Source organism: Notolepis coatsorum (assembly GCF_963971535.1).
Source record: "Notolepis coatsorum genome assembly, chromosome: 5".
NCBI classification, from domain to species: domain Eukaryota; kingdom Metazoa; phylum Chordata; class Actinopteri; order Aulopiformes; family Paralepididae; genus Notolepis; species Notolepis coatsorum.
The window spans coordinates 121,598,349-121,618,019 of record NC_140169.1 but is presented as its reverse complement, the minus strand read 5'-3'; the positions used below and the strand labels follow the sequence as shown (position 1 = coordinate 121,618,019).

The window sequence follows — 19,671 nt, the reverse complement described above, 5'->3', positions numbered from 1 at the left end:
AACATAAAATAATGCAGGCTGATGAATACATCTATGTATATGCATTTCATAAGCATGTAAAGGCTTGGTTCATAAAGAAAATAAGCAGTATGAAGTAGGCTGGGCTATGGCTTGCTATTATATTGGGGCACAAGGGGAACTGGTGTTAACCCTGATGAAACCGTAATAACCATTTACGTCCATTCATTTATTCATAATATGATTAGCACAAGCGCTCTGATATACAAAGTTAAAGGGCAACTCCAACATTTTGGGAAATTAGCTTATTTAACATCTTCCCTGGAGTTAGACAAGAAGATACATACCTTTTTTGTCTCTGTGCGTGCATTTAGCTTTGGGAATAGACGCTCCGTTAGCATAGCTTAGCTTCATCACTGGAAGTGAGGCAGATCCGTAGCCTTACAGTGTATTGCAAGGTCTGACATTGACCAAATTTGATATGCATGACCTTGGTGGGCTCTAGGTCAACTCCTGAAAAGGGGGTCAATGTCAGACCTTGCAATCAAAAGTTAGGGGGCGCACTGAAATTATGGCAAGGGTTATTAGCCCCCTAACTTTTGATTGCAAAGTCTGACATTGACCCCCTTTTCAGGAGTTGACCTAGAGCCCACCAAGGTCATGCATATCAAGTTTGGTCAATGTCAGACCTTGCAATACACTGTAAGGCTACGGATCTGCCTCACTTCCAGTGATGAAGCTAAGCTATGCTAACGGAGCGTCTATTCCCAAAGCTAAATGCACGCACAGAGACAAAAAAGGTATGTATCTTCTTGTCTAACTCCAGGGAAGATGTTAAATAAGCTAATTTCCCAAAATGTTGGAGTTCCCCTTTAAGTTTTGAGTCTAGTAATGGATATATTTCAGAGCCAAAAACCTTCCATAAAGCAGAACATAAAATATGGCACAAATATAGCACAATAGTGCCACTCAGTGGCTGAAGTATATTACTGTACAGCACTATCTTAGATGAAAATACATCCACATAAGTGAAAATAAGGTTCATATTTGATATCAAAATAAAATACATTAGAAGGGTAAAGGTTTGATATTAAGGTCCGTATATAACTTATGGAACATGGCAGAAGCAAGCTTTTGTCAGGCCTAGAATCAGATTTTCCTATAGCAATACAAGTGGTTGAACAAATATCTGAATCTGTATTAGTGGATTAGCCAGTTTGTGGGTCCAGTATGGCCATGCATTCACCACCTCTGCCATTCTCCTATGCAGAGAGTTGGATGACGTTCCACTGTCAAACATCTCTGCCCAAAGAGGAAGTAAACTAACCTATACTAGTATTCTTTTTGAGTGCTTTCAGTCACTAGATGTCACACTAGACTAGAGCACCAGTCATTTGTCCAATCAGGTGCATTCCACGGGAAAATGGGTATTAGCGAGGGGATACATGTCACCAACAAAATTCACTTTGGACCCGCAAATAATGTTTTTAGGGAGAAAAGCAATACTTTTATTCTGCAACTTTCTAAAAGCTCTGTGGACGTATTATAAAATAAATAAAGATTACATAAACATTTTATCTATAGCATTTATATTTTATATCTATAGCAATTTTTGGTTAACAATTCAAAGTTAGCGGGCGGTCAGGTGGCGTAGCGGAAATTGTGCTCGTCACCAATGCAAGAGGCTGCGGTCTCGACTTCCGGAGAGTCAGCATTGCCTTGGCTCGGGCTGATCGCTATACTAACTCGTTTGGCTGAGTTAGGGGGAGGGGAGCCGTGGGTGGGTCCTGGGTGTTGTGGACAGCGACCCCTACAGTTCGGTCGGGGCGCCTGCTCAGCAAGGGTAGGATCTGGAGAGAGGTAGTGCGACCTTCCACACGTTACACTCTCCCGTTGAGAATCTGCGCGGCCAGGCTGGCTGCACATGCGTCGGAGGAAAGCATGTGACAGTCTCCGGCCTCTCGGACCAACAGTAGGGGAAAGTGCGCAACAACCAGGAAGGGGGTTGGGAATTGGCATAACGACTAACAGTGGGATGGGAGAAAAATCGGAAAAAGAAGGAGGGGGAAAAAGATAATAAAAAAAAAAAAATCAAAGTTAGAGACGCATTTTCTTTCAAACTATTTTGGTAAAAATGTCTCTTGGACAGAGACAGCTCTGCGTAGGAGTGTGCACCTCTGCCTTAGTTACAGGTACATTCCATTGATGAGGTAATCCGACTCCTCAGTTGTCAAGGGGCGGGCCTTCTTCATCCTGTGGCGAACAAGCCTTAGGCGACAGCCAATCATGAGTAGCAGCAGAGCAGTGATGATCAGGCCAAGAGCCAATGGTAAGATTGCACCTGTAGGGACAAAAATGAGTGGCAAAAAAATAATCAGACCTGCTAAGTGGCCATAAAATCAACTCATGTGATAACCACTGACCTAAATACAGTTCCAACTTGATTTCCTGTCAGCTGTGGATATTATCAAACACTGCAACAAGAAATAAACTCCCCCTAGCAACACAATTCCACTGAAACCAGTATTTTCTAAACAACCACATGCTCCGAACGGGCACGCTTTCCAAACAACCACATTGATGAAATCAATGGTTTTAATTTTTGGTTATAACAACCTATAGATATCAGTTAAACTGTAAACGCTGAGACATACATCTCTGTGTGTGTGTTATCCCATTGAAACCGGGGAAACACATTTGTGTGTACAGGATATATAATGCATTATTAGCAGGCGTGGTAGGTCTAAAGGGTTATAACTCACTTCACTGGCTCCCCGTGGAACACAGGATCGAGTACAATGTCTCACTCACCAGTGCGTACACGGTGGTGCCCCTGCCTACCTCAAGGAACTCCTCACGCTCGCTCCGGCACTGCCTACCTCCTCAAAGCCCCCAGGACTAAGCTGCACACCATGGGCGATCGAGCCTTCTGCTCTGCCGCACCCAGACTGTGGAATGCTCTCCCCAACCACCTGAGAGCACCACAAACTGTTGACACTTTTAAACGTGGACTCAAGACCTACCTTTTTAGAAAGGCCTTTTATTAGTTTTTATGTATTATCATGTGCTGTTCTGCTATGTATTCTTCTTTTTTTATATATCTTTTTATTTAATTCTTTTTAACTATGTAGCACTCTGAGATTCTCAGGAAGGTAGGGTGCGTTACAAATGAAATGTATTATTATTATAACATGTAGGTAAAGTACATATCTATAGAGATATTAGTTTAAACATTGTATTTTGTGTTGATTGTAAGACAGACAGGCCCTGTGAGAGCGATAGCAGCCAGCAGCACCGAGGTCATCGGCCGAGGTGCTTTAGCATCAACAAAAATAGCTGGTCGGCTAGGGAGGGGAGAAGCCGTTGCTATAGTTATGAGATAGGGTGGGGTTGCTATGGGCTAGCAGCCGTTGCTAAGGAATATACTTTATAGTTGTGAGTTCTTCCGGTTTGACTCAGACTAGGAGACGAGGTAGACATGTTGACAAAGAGACAGCAGTAAGCTGGAGGGTGGGGGATGGATGGGAGGCCCTCCACCCTCCGGAGCCACGAGATAGCTAGCTTCGGCTAACAGGGAAGGCTTTTGGCTAACCACTGGGCCGCAACAAACCATCGAGCTGATAACAGGAGAGGTCGATAGAATAATGAATTTAATAGACTTTTCAAAGACTTTCAGAACTGTTTCCATCTTGTACAAGTCTATGTTTATGGAATAAACATCAAGGAAAGAGACAATGTTTTCAAGTTAATTCTTTGTACGGATGCATTAACGGGGTGAAACAGTGTTACAGCCAGTACGGGGGAGGTCGATTTCCAAGTAAGATAACCATCATTCAACAAAAAACAACACAACGCAGAAACTTCACGGAACCACAGGTGACAAGTTGATTACAGGCTGAAAACACTGATATCTATCAACATGCTCCGAACGGGCACGCTTTCCAAACAACCACATGCTCCAAACGGGCACGCATTCCAAACAACCACATGGTCCAAACGGTCACGCGTTCCAAACAACCACATGCTCCGAACGGGCACCCTTTCCAAACAACCACATGCTCCGAACGGGCACGCTTTCCAAACAACCACATGCTCCGAACGGGCACCTGTTCCAAAAAACCACATCCTCCAAACGGACACGCGTTCCAAACAACCACATGCTCCGAACGGGCACGCTTTCCACACACACCCCCCGACAATGCTGCAAGCAGCAATACCGGGAGCCAAGCAATTGGCCCGTTCCGAACTGGTATGCGCTCCGAACTGGCACTGCACTAGTTTGAATAAATACACATTTCTACCTGGAGACTGGAGTGCAACAATATACGTCACATTTCAGATAAATATTTAGAGCATCCGCCGAACACAGATGGCAAAGCACACGCAGATGACCAATGAACAACAAACAGATAAGCAGGACCACAGTGTGACAGCAGATAATCAGGAGCACAGTGTGACAGCAGATAATCAGGAGCACAGTGTGACAGCAGATAATCAGGAGCACAGTGTGACAGCAGATAATCAGGAGCACAGTGTGACAGCAGATAATCAGGACCACAGTGTGACAGCAGGCCACTGGGCATATTCTTGTATTATTCTAGACTGTGGCTCATTTGAGGGAGAAATTAGCATTTAGGATCAAAAGCCTCAGAATCAAACATGTCTTGTGATGCTTCGTGCAGCAGTCTTGTGTTTTAGCGTTCTATTACATGGTTCAGTCAAAACTTGACCCAAAAAGTGATTTACACAATGTTATGAAAAGGAATATATTCTTTTGATCTAAGGAATGTTCATTTTGAGAAGCAGATGCATTTGCTCCATAGGTTTACTTGCAAAGGATGGAAGAAGCACTGGTAGACAAACAATACCACATATCCTTAGAAAGGTGTGCACTCTTGCTGACTTGTACACAATTTGTAAGTCGCTTTGGATAAAAGCGTCAGCTAAATGATTAAATGTAAATGAACAGAATCAAACTGTTTCAGATATCCAATCTGCTTCCCTGAACACACTGCATAATCTACTCTGGTTACCCCGATTGGCCCATCGGTCAGTCTGTCTATTGTCAGTAGTTGTAAAGGATATCAACTAGCTAGTCCACAAACAAGTAATGAAACTAGTTCGCTACAATTTATTTAATTTAAGTGGTTGGTTCAAAAACATTCGCAGCAACTGTGACAATTTATTTATCAGCTGCTAGCACAGGTTATAGCCAATGTGTTGAGATTGGAAACAAATTGTTAATTTCCAATGTGATTACTTACAAAGTATTTCCAAGTGATTATTCAAGGGGTAAATGTTTCTTCTCAAAATGGAGCTGTAAAGGGGCACTTCACCAAAAGCAATGCTGATTTATTTAGCACATAATCTCACACAAATGAGTTAAGTAACAGCAGCACTTTAATTATGATCATTAATCATTATTAATTAAACTAAATACAATTTAATTGGCTCATTATTAGATCATTATTGCATGGTTTACCAGACCTGACTCAGGCATTGGATGTCCTCCCATCACTGGATACATCTTGGAGACTGGGACATCATCCTTAGCTTGGCTCTCTGAAACGGTGCCTTTTGGAGTTGCTGCTTCAAAGATAAAGATAAACATTATGCTCGGAAATAGTGAGTAGCTGTTATTTCTATATTGATATTTTATGGAAGTATGGCAGCTTCTGTTTAATTTCACAGCAGGTTAGTTGTTAGTCTTACCTGTCTGTGTCTGTTTGGTGGTGGTGGGAGCCATGGTTGCTGGTTTGAAATCGGGACCTAAATAATTTGTTTTCATTACTAATTGCAGTATTACATCGACAATTACAATGAAATACCCTGAAGGTGCAAATAAATAAACGAGAACCAGAATCTCACCTTTTTGTATACATTCCATTTCACAGTCGAGCTCCTGCAGGAAATTGTTATGGTTTCCTTGGCAACCCCCGTACAAGAAGTGTTTGCATTCTCCAGCCTCTTGATCATAATACCAGCGCGGGAAGGTGCCTTTACAGGGTCCTACGACAGGAGGCGCAGCGCAGGGATCTGCTGAGACAGAGAAGGGATTCAGCACTTCATCATTCCTCCTATCCGCTCTTCACTCCACCGCCTTGCCAAAAAGTACTAGAGGAGAGAGGCTGTGGTATCCTGTCATAAACCTATGATGTTGTCTGCCATGAATTCAACCCTCCCACGCATTAGGAGAATGCGGACTGGGAACGTGTGAAGGGTGACAAGGGTTCTGGGAATGCACCTTGCTCAGGTAATCTCTGTAGCGAAATGGGAATGGGGAAGTAGCCTGCCCCCGTCTGTCTCGGTCTAAATCAGGGATTGTATGTCAGGGGACAGAGACGCTTTGTTCAGGCACCCTGGGGGTTAGGTTGGGATAGAGTCTCATTCTCATGCCAGCCCTGCGTGTGGAAGACTGGCCCTGTGGCCTCCATTATGGCTCTCTCACCATAACCCCATTCTCTATGTGGCTCAGTGGCTGCCTACAGGCTTCTCCATCTGCCTTCTATGTGTCCAGAACAGCAGCAAAAGGCCCTCTGCTGACTTAACTCAGACTACAACTAGAGAAGTGTGCTCAGTAGAGCACAAATCTCCACCAGGCGGTATGCCTATAATGCCTATACCTATATCTATAGTCAATAGAGGGCTTTCACAGAATGTTTAGAATGTCCATTTTTCCTCCATGTTGGAAGAAACAACAGTTGCTATGTGCCTTGCTGCATCACATGACTTTTATAATGTGAGGGGCACATTATAAAAGTCAGATGGCAGTGGCTCAGGTGGTAAAAAAAAGTTAATAATAACCCTAATTAACCTTACTGTCATGGACTTATAATAATAATAATAATAATAATAATAATAATAATAATAATAATATACTAATCTATATTGTAGCACTCAACACTTGATGAACATTGTTACTCAGCTGATAGAGTTGTAGCCTACCCTTCCTGCTGACTTGTCGTACAAAACTTGTAAGTCGCTTTGGATAAAAGCGTCAGCTAAATGACTAAATGTAAATGTAGAGCGGCCGTCTGGTCATCAGAAGGTTCCCGGTTCGATTCCCGCTCCTCCCACGCAGCATGTCAAAGTGTCCTTAAGCAAGACATTTAACCCCTAATTGCTCCCAATGAGCAGGTTGGCACCTTGCATGGTTGCCTCCGCCATCGGTGTGTGAATGTGAGGAACAGAAATTGTGAAGCACTTTGGATAAAAGCGCTATATAAATGATCCATTTACCATTTTACATACATATGATGATGAGCAGCTAAATGCCCCTAGAAGCATAACCAGTGAGATGCGGCTGAACTTAACGTTTTAGAGAGAGAGAGAGAGAGAGAGAGAGATGCGGCTGTACATTACAACTATAACATAATGTTAGCCTAAATAATATTAGCCACTATCTGTAAAAGTGACGTTAGCTTCATTAATAATGAATTTCAGATAGCCGTTAGCCTACCTGATTACGTTAACGTTGGGCTAGCTAGCTTGACAGTCTGACTGACTCCAGAAGTTGTTCTGGGGCAAAAACATTATCTCAGAAGATATATCCACACACACATATCCTTCTCACATCTGCTTTTCTTGATGTTTCATCTGGACAATTTGTTGTGTGTCAAAATCAACATCTACTTGCTGCAGTAACAAAGTGCTCACTGGTTATAATTATTTGGCCATAGACAGCAGTACCTTGGCTGGCTGTGCTATCCTGTTGAATGGGACTTTGTGGGTGTACAGGTGGAGGAGGTGCTGCCTTGGTCCGGTCCTGGAGTTCAGGGAGTGTCTGTGGTAGTGAGAGACTCTCTGTGGTCTTCCTGGGCCCAGCCTGGACCATGGAACGGTCGTCAGCTTGTTCTGTCTGGGTCACAGGCCTGCGAGGGCTGGTCACCCCTTCAGGATGGCTCGCTGACTTCCTGTTGCTATCAACTATAGACAAAACAGATAAACAGATCATCCTGGGCATATAAGGGTGGAAGTCCACCTTTTTAAACATAACATGGAAACCATAGGAAAGCTATTCGAATGCTGCCAATTATGACATGCATTTCCACCCACATCATGTGTGAAAATAATGCTCAGTCCCCTGTATTATGAGCTCCTCTCAAAAAGACCTCTTAACCATTACAAACAAGGGGAGCCATTAGCTGTGGACACACCTCCTAGGGCTTAACCCTTTGCAACCCAGGCTGTATTTGATGCCCCCCTCCCATGTTTACGTTGCAATCAAATCAGATCTGGGTCACATGAATAAATCAGGGGTTAAGAAAGCCTGTACAGATACAGACGCACAGACACACACACACACACACACACACACACACACACACACACACACACACACACACACACACACACACACACACACACACACACACACACACACACACACACACACACACACACACACACACACACACACACACACACACACACACACACACACACACACACACACAAGCTACACAGCCACAACCTTACATACATTTTTCAATTAATTTCAAACCTTTATTTAAACTCAAAAACCAACTGAGGTTTCCTTCATTTACAGTCACGTCGAGTGTACATACCAAAATAAGTTGGAGTTCATTCCGTTAGCTATGGGGTAGCTGCAGATTTACCCTGTTCCGAGCAAACTCTGAGGACCTTAAGGACCAGCCAGTCACTAGAATGGGTTCCATAGGTTCCAAAATTCCATTCCAATAATGATGTAGTATAAGCTAACCAATAAGGGCCTTAAAAATGAACAAATACCAGTGTTTGTTGCACCTCTCCATCAGCGAGGACCAACCAACCTTCTCATAAAGGACACAGTGATGAGTGTCGTATCTTTCATTAGTGATGAATCTGAGGGCAGAGTGAAAGAGAGAGTCCAGGGATCTAAGAGTTGAGGCCGTAGCATGCCTATAAATAAATCACCATAAAAAACTGCTTCGACAACTCTCTTCCTACTAATCAAAGGAAAGTTGGTTCTGTTTCTGTATAGGAAGCCAATTTTCTGTCACAACTTGGAGGCAAGGTTGTCCACATGGAATTTAAATGTAAACTTCTCTTCGAACCACACACCATATTCAGTGACTCTCTCAATGCTAGAACCACTTGATAATGTGTAGGTAAATATGTGTACACCATCATAGAAAACAGCATAAATGCAGTTGTACTGGCATTAAGAACCAATTTAAGTTATTAACAGTTTCCTAGAGGGTAATAAAGGAAGATTGTAAGTTTTTAATGGCCAGTTATACAGAGTCAGCAATACAATACACAACAGTATAATCTGCATACAGATGGTATGCAGACAACCATTCAGCAAAGACACAATGTCATTCATATAAATAGTGAAGAGGACAAGACCTAGAATTGAACCCTGTAGCACACCTTTAGTTATTGATACAAATTCAGATTGGGCATAACCCAACTTTACATACTGACCACTCCCTGACAGATAATCTTGGAACCAATCATATGCATTTCTATCCAAACCAATAGTAGCTCATGTTTTTAAGAGTAAATGGTGACAATAGAAATGAATAAATACAAACTCTGGTTTGATATAAATAAATTATCTTTAAATCTAAATAAAACAGGGGGCGGAGCCAGGCGTTCATGGAGTATGTCACGTTTTCACGGGAGCTCCCTATTATTGTGCGAAATACACTTGTCACCCCACTAGTCTTTATTTTATTTTTATTTTTTATTGGTCCTTTTGTTGAGTGGTCGAGTATCTACTACTTTCGTCGACCTTTTTTCAATTTTCACGATGACAATGAGTACCAGAGCCTCGAGTACCCCAGCCGGCAAAATGACATCGGCCCGTCCACGCTGTCGCCAGAAATGAGTGAAATTCTCTCGGTCGTGACCAAACTCCATGCGGACTTTGAGGAACGCTTCGCTGAGGCACAAAAGAAAGCGCAGGCGGAGCTGTTTGATACCTTTCATCGGGTAATATCGGAGGAAATCAGGCTGGCGGTCGCCCCGATGAGAGAAGAGATAGAATCGTTGCACGCTAACACCGCTGCAAATGCTATCGAGCTAGCCTCGCTAACGACAGAGGCCTCTCGACAGAGCGAGAAGGTGGCGGGTCTTGAGAGCTCCCTGCAGGCTAGGCAGGCTGACGTTTCCCAACTACAGTCGGTGATTATGGAGATGCAGTCCCGGGAGAGACGATACAACATCAGGATTGTCGGTGTACCGGAGGGCAGTGAGGGAGGAGGACGTCTCTCGGAGAGCATGCCGGAGCTACTGCAGAAGATACTGGGGAAGGAAGTCCTCTCCGACCCTCCTGTGTGTGAAACGGCCTACAGAGCGGGCAAGGCCAGTCCTGGTGTGAGCAGGGGGCTGAGGCCTATCATTGTAAAGCTAAACAGGCTACAACAGAGAGAGCTCATCATGCGGTCGGCCCGTGCCAGGAGGGGGGAACTCGCTATCGGCAATCACAAAGTGGCCATTTTCGAGGACTTCACACCGGAGGTTCAAGCGGAGAGAAGCAAATACAAAGTGGTCATGGCCAGGCTATGGGAACTGGGCATGAGGCCTACACTATTTGCCCCCGCAAGATTGTCTGTGCTGTGCAAGGGCGATGACCGTCGCTCATTTTGGACGTTGGCCAGGGCGGAGGAATATCTAGGGGGGTTAGCCGTGACGGTGGCTTGATAGCTATGTCGGGTGAGTGACTTGATGTGTTGGACCTAGATGCATTGACAGGGCGGACTACTTACAATTGCTGGTTGTCATGCCTAATGACTTCGGTGACTTGCTAAATGCTGACCTCATGGTCGTACGTGTGCGTCGCCTTTATGATAGCTAGCGAGTTAGCTGGACAATGCTCATTTCAGATGCGGGCGTACGGGCTGGTTTCATCACTAGCTTGCGCGCTAGCATCGAACTAACTAGCAGGCTACGGCTATCGCCCGCATCGAGACATTCGAGAACCGATAATGTTTGCGTATGCACAATTCAACGGTGATCGGGTCCTTATCTTACCTCTTGTATGCTTTAATTTTTATTTCCAGGCTGTTTTGAGCAGTGGTGCGTTATTGAAATCAACTGGGATTGCACGCACATAATGGCGCCACGTGCACGCGCTCTCCCGCGAATGCGCATTTAATGTCCCATCGCTTGAGCACAGACTACAGACAGTGCCTAATTGCCTCTACGAATGGAATGTAACACGAATGGAATGTAATTCACAACAAGTTAGGTGTGAATGTATCTGAGAACGTATTTAACACACCTGACGACCGGCGCTATTGATATGCAAATAGCGAGTACTTATCTGGGCTTGCACGTAGTGCAACTCCGTCCCATGAAGAACGCATGCCTGGTTTTGAGCCTTGGGCTCCAGTAGTATAAGGTCGGTTGAGTATATATATGCAATTTGTGATAACAGGTTGTGTCAGGTATAGCTTATTATTATCCCCGGGTTAATGAAGGTGTTTAATTCTATTCTTACATAGGTTATGTCTTTCCAGCCGTTGTGCCTGACCAGAGGGGCTGTTACATGCTTGCACTTAGTCCATAACCCCTTTTTCCTTTTCTTCTCATTGTCGCTGTTTAAATGACATCTATTTGCGCAATCTAACTGTGACCCGATCCTGCCTTAGTCTATCTGCTGGTATGCTTTAATTTAATTTTGTTTGGAATTTTCCTTTATCCATTTATGCTATAACGTTGCGACATTAATACGCAGACTCGGTAGTAGATGGTTACAGGGCTGATGTTGAGCTATTATATAGTAATGGCTAATTTTTCCATTATAGTTGTCTCATGTTAGGGCCTAGGCTCACTGTGGTTTTCGACCGATATCTTTATTGAATTTAATTTAAATTTTTATTTGTGTTTAGTGGACTAGTGGGGGTTAATCAGGGGGTTATCTAGAGGGGGGTCGATGTGGAGAGTGTCTTATTGGATCCATGACTCCAGTGGGTATTGATAGGAAGATGACCATCCTTAGTGGATGGGGCAGAGTGAGGGGATTGGAGAGTGGGTATAGGAGGGTTAATGCTAGGACGGGTGGGTTAGGGTTTAGAGTAGAAGGAGGGGGGGTTGTAACTGGGGTGGTATTGTTCTGTGTTTTATGTACTGTTGTCTTATATGTGTGTGATTGTTCCTCCTCTGAACTCCTGGGATTGACCGTCTGGGCCCGCCTGGATCAGCGCCTCGAGCCTCAGCCTGGCTGCACTGGTATGTTCTCTACGCATTTAGACAAATTTGACCATGGCTAAATTGAATATTTTAATTTGGAACGCTGGGGGTCTTAACGCCCCACACAAGCGTGCCAGTGTCCTTTGGTTATTGAAGAGAAGAAATATTGACATTGCTCTCCTTAGTGAGACGCATTTATTGGTGGGTGATGTGTCAAGGCTGGCAAATCGACAATATCACGTTATCTCCTCATCCTCAGCCGATGATAAGACGAAAGGAGTCGTCATAGTTACAAGACGTAACCTTGATATCAAAGTCCTGGGCGTGTGGTCGGACACGGAGGGAAGGATTACTATAGCAAAAGTTGAGTTCTCTCATAGGAAGATGGCAATAATAGCATTGTATGCCCCTAACACATTTGATTCAGCGTTCTATAATACAATCACGAAGAATATGTTGGAACTTACTGGATACGCTCTCATTGTGGGTGGCGATTTTAATGCGTGCTGGGATGCGGAGATGGATAGGTCCGGGTCCTCTGAAACAGGCGACCAAAAACGGTCCTCTAAGGCCCTCAGGATGTGGGCCCAGGACACGGGGCTCGCAGACCTATGGCGCATATCCAATCCCACCCTCAAGGATTACTCTCACCTGTCAGCCAGACACAAAACCTTCTCTCGAATAGACTATGCATTCGCGTCCCCTAATATGTTTGATAGTTTCGACGTCTCATTGGTTCCCCTGGCTCTCTCGGACCACAAGGGGATTTTCCTTACGGCAACCTTTGGTAGGCTCACCACGAGAGCTCCCAGGTGGCGTTTTAACTCAACCTTTTTAAAAGAACGATGATTTCTGTTCTGAATTCAGGAGTAAACTAGCTGAATTCTTGCAGATCAACGTTGGCACGGTTGAAGACCCTAGGGTCCTGTGGAACGCATTGAAAGGATTTATCAGGGGTCATGTCACACTTTTCGCCTCCAATTTGCGTAAATCCCGGTCAAAAAAGCTAGAAGGACTGGAATCATTATATGCGGAACTATACGCATCCTTGCAAACTAACTATAGTGAACGACTGAACACACAACGTAAGATAGTCAAGAAAGAAATAAACTCCATACTTAAACAACAGTCTGACAAGGCAAAATTACTACTTTCACGGTTCCAGGCCTAGCCATCTATTGGCAATGAAAATACGCTCTAATGATCAATTCTCGGATATCCCTTAGATCAAGACGCGACAGGGAACAGTCACTACTGATTCGAAAAAGATCAACGACACTTTTAAAGAGTTTTACTCACAGCTATATAGCTCAGAGGTTAATCTCGACGACTCTAAATTTGAGTCGTTCATTGGCGGGCTTGAGATACCCCACATTTCTGAGGAAGAGGCCAAGGAACTGGGGAAACGATCACTCTTTTGGAACTGAGGGAGACGATTGCTGAAATGCAGAGGGGTAAGGCACCAGGCTGGGATGGTATTCCACCCGAGGTGTATTTAGCTTTCTGGGACCAACTGGGTCCATTGATGCTCGATATGATCAATTACGCTATCGAACAAGGGGAGTTCTCAAGAGATGTCAACATGGCGTTGATTTCTTTACTTCTCAAGAAGGACAAAGACCCCAATGATTGTGGTAGCTATAGGCCCTTGAGTCTTCTCGGGCCGATTTAAAAGTGTTTGCCAAGGTGCTGGCCCGCCGCCTGCAGAAATGTATGACGGTATTGGTACACTGCGATCAAACTGGTTTTATCCCGGGGCGCCTGGCTGCAGATAATCTTAGGAGGCTGCTGCATGTAGTCGATAACAGTAAAGACAATACAGCTCCGTCCACAGTTCTGTCTTTGGATGCCATGAAGGCGTTTGACAGACTAGAATGGTCATACCTGTGGAAGGTACTTGAGGTCATGGGTCTTGGAAAGAATTTTATTCATATGATCAAAGTCCTGTATGCCTCGCCGTCGGCAATGATACTGACAGGCAAAAAATTTTCCACACTTTTCCCAGTCTCCAGATCTTCTAGACAGGGTTGTCCTCTGAGCCCAGGACTATTTGCGCTTTCCCTCGAACCGTTGGCCCAATTTATTAGGCAATCGGAGGACATCGTCCCCATAATGATCAATAATACACCACACAAGATTGCTCTCTATGCGGATGACCTACTGATTTTTATGGATGACCCTTCCCGGTCGGCCACAAAATTATTGGGAATAATCGACGACTTTGGTAAATTGTCAGGCTTTAAGATTAACTGGAACAAATCAGCCTGCCTACCTCTTAATGAGCTGGCCAAGGCGGTGCGACTACCAGCTGATATCCCCATAGTGGAACATTTTAAATACTTAGGTATAGAGATATTCCCCACGCTGAGTCAAACTACTAAGTATAACTTCACGGGTACTTATGATAAAATACGCCAGGATCTAGACAGATGGTCGTCCCTTCCTAACTCCTTACAAGCCCGAGCTTCCATAATCAAAATGAACGTTCTGCCTAGAATAAATTTTGTTAGCTCAATGCTCCCCCTGCCCCCTCCAATAGACCACTGGCGCAAGGTACAATCGATGGTATCTAAGTTTATCTGGAATAACAAACGCCCGAGAATCAAAAGAGCTACTACTCAACGTAGGAAACAAGATGGGGGCCTCGCAATCCCTGATTTTAAGCTTTATTTCTGGTCCTTCTCACTGAGACCTCTGATGTGCTGGCTAGACCCTGTAGATGCGGTATCTTGGCGCTCCTTAGAAGCGGTGGCGGTCTCACCGCTAAGATTGCAGGATGTAGTGTACTCCACTGTCTCTATTTCGAAATGCCGGCTGAGGTATGGACCGATCATAACTCACGTGATCCAAACGTGGCGTAATGTACAGAGGTCGTGTGGGGTTAAATGCCCATGGCACCTGGACTCTCCAATTTTTAATAACCAGCAATTACTTGTTGGGCACAAGCCGGTTAATATTCCTCAATGGCAAAGGAGGGGAGTTCATACTATGGGGGATATTTATGATAAGAACGGCCTCTGTGCGTTTCAGGACTTAAGAGAATTTTATGATCTTCCCGGCGAGTCCTTCTTTCTTTACCTACAACTAAGGTCAGCGCTGAGGGCGCATGGCGTGCCGTGGGCTCAAGCTTTGCACCCACACCCCTTCCTCAGGCTCATAGTGGACAGGACGACCTCCAGAGGGTTTGTCTCAGACTTTTATATGCTCTTAATTCAAACCACGTATAAAAATGTATCATTGGATACAATCTGGCGTGTGGATATCCCGGAGTTGGACCCCGAGTTTGACTGGGATGATGTTTGGGCAAATGTGGCATTGTCTTCCCGCAACCCCAATCACCAGCAAATTAATTTTAATTATATTCATAGGACCTATCTTACACCTAGGAAGCTATTTGTTATGGGACTGATAACCGACTCTCGGTGCACTTTGTGCTCTCAAAAGGCCACTGGCACTTATATGCATATGTATTGGGATTGCCCACCAGTGGCCCGCTTCTGGAGGTCAATAGCAGACAAACTGTCTGATCTGTGTGGCTTAACTATCCCATTCACAGCTGTTAAAATAAATAAATAAAATAAATTCCTAGGAGTGATTTTAGACCATAAACTCTGCTGGAAACCCCATATAGAAATTATGTGAGGGCTAAGATGGCAAAGAGCATCTCAATTATTAGTAAGGTGAGACATGTACTCAATCCCAACTCATTGCACACTATGTACTGTGCAATGATCTTGCCTTACCTGCATTACTGCACAGAGGTATGGGGTAACACATACAAAACAACCGTAAATACATTGACTATCCTACAAAAAAGAGCAATAATAGTAATAAACAATGCAGGATATCGGGACACACACACACACACACACACACACACACACACACACACACACACACACACACACACACACACACACACACACACACACACACACACACACACACACACACACACAATCACACATTTTTAAGTTCATTGATATGGTAAACTTGAAAACTCTGCAAGTTATGTACAAGGCAAGAAATAATTAAGCAAATTTCTGGATAAAGAGGGGGGATACAACCTCAGAGGACCATTGAACTTCAAAAAACCTGTGATGAAAACCAACCTGAAAATAATGTGTATCTCCTCTTACTCCACCCTGTGGAATGGGCTAGAGCAGGGGTGGCCAACCAGTCAGAGACTAAGAGCCACAAAAATTACTGTGGTACTACAAAGAGCCACACCATATACCAGCGTTTCTCAACCTTTTTTTTCAGTCATGGCACCCTTCATGTGTTTATAGGTCTCACCCTCTGGCCTCTGAAGTTGCTAATGTCTTTTTAATTTGGGCCTCACAGGGTTAACCTCTTAACACATTGGTTGCCAGCCGGATATGACAATTTATCGCTTGGATGCCAGCACGTTAATCAATGGGAGGATGAGCACACAAAACTACCCTACCCAGCTCACGCCAGCCCCGGCCTGTCAATCATCTGACTTCTGGATTAACTTTTTTATTTCTCTTATTTTTTGGGATTATCTCCCACAAACCTGAACGTTATTGCCATAAAACAGAACGCAGTTAGTTTCTCTACCTTTCTGTGAACGTCTAGCAAAAAACGGTGTTGCAATATGATGAACAATGGTGGAGAATTTTACATTTGAAAAAAGATGGCAGAATTCAGTACTGTATCTACAAAACCTTCTGTTTAATCATCTTTCCTTTATTCATTTGCTTAGATTTTTCAGGTCTGGTCAATTTTAGCATGGTGTTATTCACAGTCAAAGATAATTTTTATTTTTATTTTTTTATATAATTGATATTCTCCTTTGGTTCATTACAATTTACTCAAGCCTAGTAACAGACACACTATTTCTGACACTGGGAATACATTCCCTGAGATCCATAGATGTCCCTAGATTCAGATACCAAGAACATGCAAATGGGCCATTTAAAAAAAAATCTGTAAATGTTTATTCTACGTCCTTATGGAATGAGTGACATACAAAAAAATATGTAAATTAAAAAAAAAAATTATTATTTTTTATTATTTTTCTTTTTTTATGGAAGAGCCACACATTGACGGGCAAAGAGCTACATGCGGCTCGCGAGCCACGGGTTGGCCACCCCTGGGCTAGAGGATGAACTAAAATATTGTGAAAACATAAATCAATTCAAATCTAGACTAAAAAAATCTAGGTACAGAGGGGAAGAGCTTTAATTGCATATTCAAAAAAAATACATATGATGATAATGTATTGTACGTTACATTATATAATCATATTATAATTAATTTGTATATTATATTAAACTATATTTACACTATATACTATTATATTATGGTACTATATTATATTGTATATATAATGTACTATATATCTCATATCACATTATATATGTGTTGTATACATGTACTATATACTATTATATATACTATTATATACTGCAGGTATACTATACTGTAATGTGTACTGTAATATGTACTATATGTGTGTACTGTAATGTGTACTATATGTATGTAGGGGAGAACGGGGGACGTTGTCACACGGGTAGGTTGTCACAATCATTATATTTCACCACCAGAGGGTCCTGTCTCCCATATTTTGGTATTTAAATGTTCAGAATTGTGGTCAGAGTTCACCTACATTGTCATCTTGAGGTGAGAGGACTTTTTGTGTTTTTCATGTCCATTTGTAAATATTCCGCTCCTCAGTATTTTTCTTCTAGGCTTTTACACAATTGGTTTATAATGAAACAATTATTACCCTTAAAAAGTGTGAAGGGATAGCTATAGTTTAGATTGTTGTTAGCTAGCTAACTAGTTGTTAGATGGCTGTTAGCCTTGATGCTATCAAGACATTCCAGTTGGGGTTGGTCGTCACATTCTCTTTGGGGTTGGTTGGTTGTCACATGTTGTGTAGGCTATTATTGTTAGGCCGATTTATTGTGTTCTTATTTTGTTATATAGGATGGCCTACAGATGTGTTTCCTGTTTATGTTCATGTTAAGATGCATTAAGTTATGTATTTGTCAACTTGTCAATGCAATTAAACTTTCAAATTTAGTTCTGCCTTGTCTTCTTTTTAAGATTTTTCCAATTAAAACACATGGTGACAACCAACCCCATAGTGTGTGACAACCATCCCCATGATGGGGTTGGTTGTCACAATGTGTCAGAGTGTCTTTGATAAGTGATTAACGTAAGGTTATGTATATAACCAAGTTCTGTGAGTTATGGTGCGCTCAGCACCAGTTGCACTGTACTTCACTTCGTGCACGTGCACTGAATAAAAAATTCCACCATGTACCTTTACATCCCAACATTCATCTGACCACACCCCCATCCGCTTACCTTCATAAGCAGGTGTGTGGTCACCTACTCGCCTCCTTCCCAAACTTTCACCATAAGGCGAGATCAAGGGCCGCAGTGGCGTCCTGGTGCTGAGCCCACCATAACTCACAGAACTTGGTTATATACATAACCTTACGTTCTGTTTCATTATGGCTTCGCTCAGCACCAGTTGCACAACAGGAGCTGAGCGGGAGCCATAGCCCAACAAATGTACCCCGCTGAGGCCCCCCACAACCATCAGACCGGGGAGGACCGAGCCCCCCGACCTCCCTAATGGAGGATACCCCCCCTATTGGAGGCTTACAGGAGGGAGACAGATCCGACCGTGCGAAGAGGAACTCAAGCAACTCAACGCACAGGGTGAGCAGACCGTGGCTTGACCCCACAACTACACACACGCACAACCCGCATGCCACCAGGGAACGAACGGAAGGAACAAACCTCGTTACTGCCCCCAAAATCACGGAGTTAAGAGCAAACCCAACCCCGTGGCAAGGCCGTAGCAGCGGAGCGCGAAGGAAGACCCAGACCCACTGAAGGGACTGGATCCCCTGGAAAAAGGGGGCCCGGAGAGGTCAATGACGCCAGGCATCAAGACCCCACCAGGTGGTCACTTAGTGACACCACCCCACATCGCCAGCGTATTCGGATAAGGCCCCACCAAGAGCAGGCCCTTTCCCCCCAATAGCACACCGCCTGGCACACTGACCCTGCAGAACAGGCAGTCAGCATGGCCGTAAGCACTCAAAAAAGGTTAACCAACGGAAGCAGGCAGTGCACCGGGGAAACCAGGCAGCAGGCTGTAACCTGAGCCTGGAGTACTGCGGACGAGACAGGCGCCAAAGGAGTCAGCTGAAAACAGCCCCCCCGGCGGAAGGGGCATATGCTGGCGTTGTTGATCACCATGACAAAGCCTCCATTAAAAAAAACCCACCCAGAGGGGTCGAGGCAGAGAAGGCTGACATGATTGGCAGACGTCATGAACGTGCAGGGGCACACTCAACCGGGTAACCCGGGAGTTGACTCTGCTCCAACACACCAGGGAATCAACCACCCTCTTGGTACCATATGCGGTGGTTGTTCCTATAACCCCTCAAGAAAAAAGGGTTATCCCAGGTCTACGGTATCAACGAAACTTTACTTCGGACCGGGCCCGGCGGCTCGGGAAGCACACAGGGTTACCAGAGGAGGTCCAGAAGACCACCCCAACAGCCCTCTCTCCGCCATGCGTGA

General features: G+C 44.1%; 1 protein-coding gene across 1 annotated transcript in view; it reads right to left on the bottom strand.

Annotated features, from left to right (window-relative positions):
* Nucleotides 1-806: 806 nt before the first annotated feature.
* lrp11 (low density lipoprotein receptor-related protein 11) overlaps nucleotides 807-19,671 on the bottom strand; it is a 47,811-nt gene continuing 28,946 nt past the window's right edge. Inside the window, exons 5-9 of the mRNA XM_084313983.1 lie at nucleotides 7,648-7,884; nucleotides 5,827-5,994; nucleotides 5,671-5,727; nucleotides 5,446-5,547; nucleotides 807-2,299 (exon numbers count right to left, since the gene is read on the bottom strand). Coding sequence (XP_084170109.1) covers nucleotides 2,145-2,299; nucleotides 5,446-5,547; nucleotides 5,671-5,727; nucleotides 5,827-5,994; nucleotides 7,648-7,884 — 719 coding nt within the window. The 3' untranslated portion in view covers nucleotides 807-2,144. The remainder of the gene's footprint in view (nucleotides 2,300-5,445; nucleotides 5,548-5,670; nucleotides 5,728-5,826; nucleotides 5,995-7,647; nucleotides 7,885-19,671) is intronic.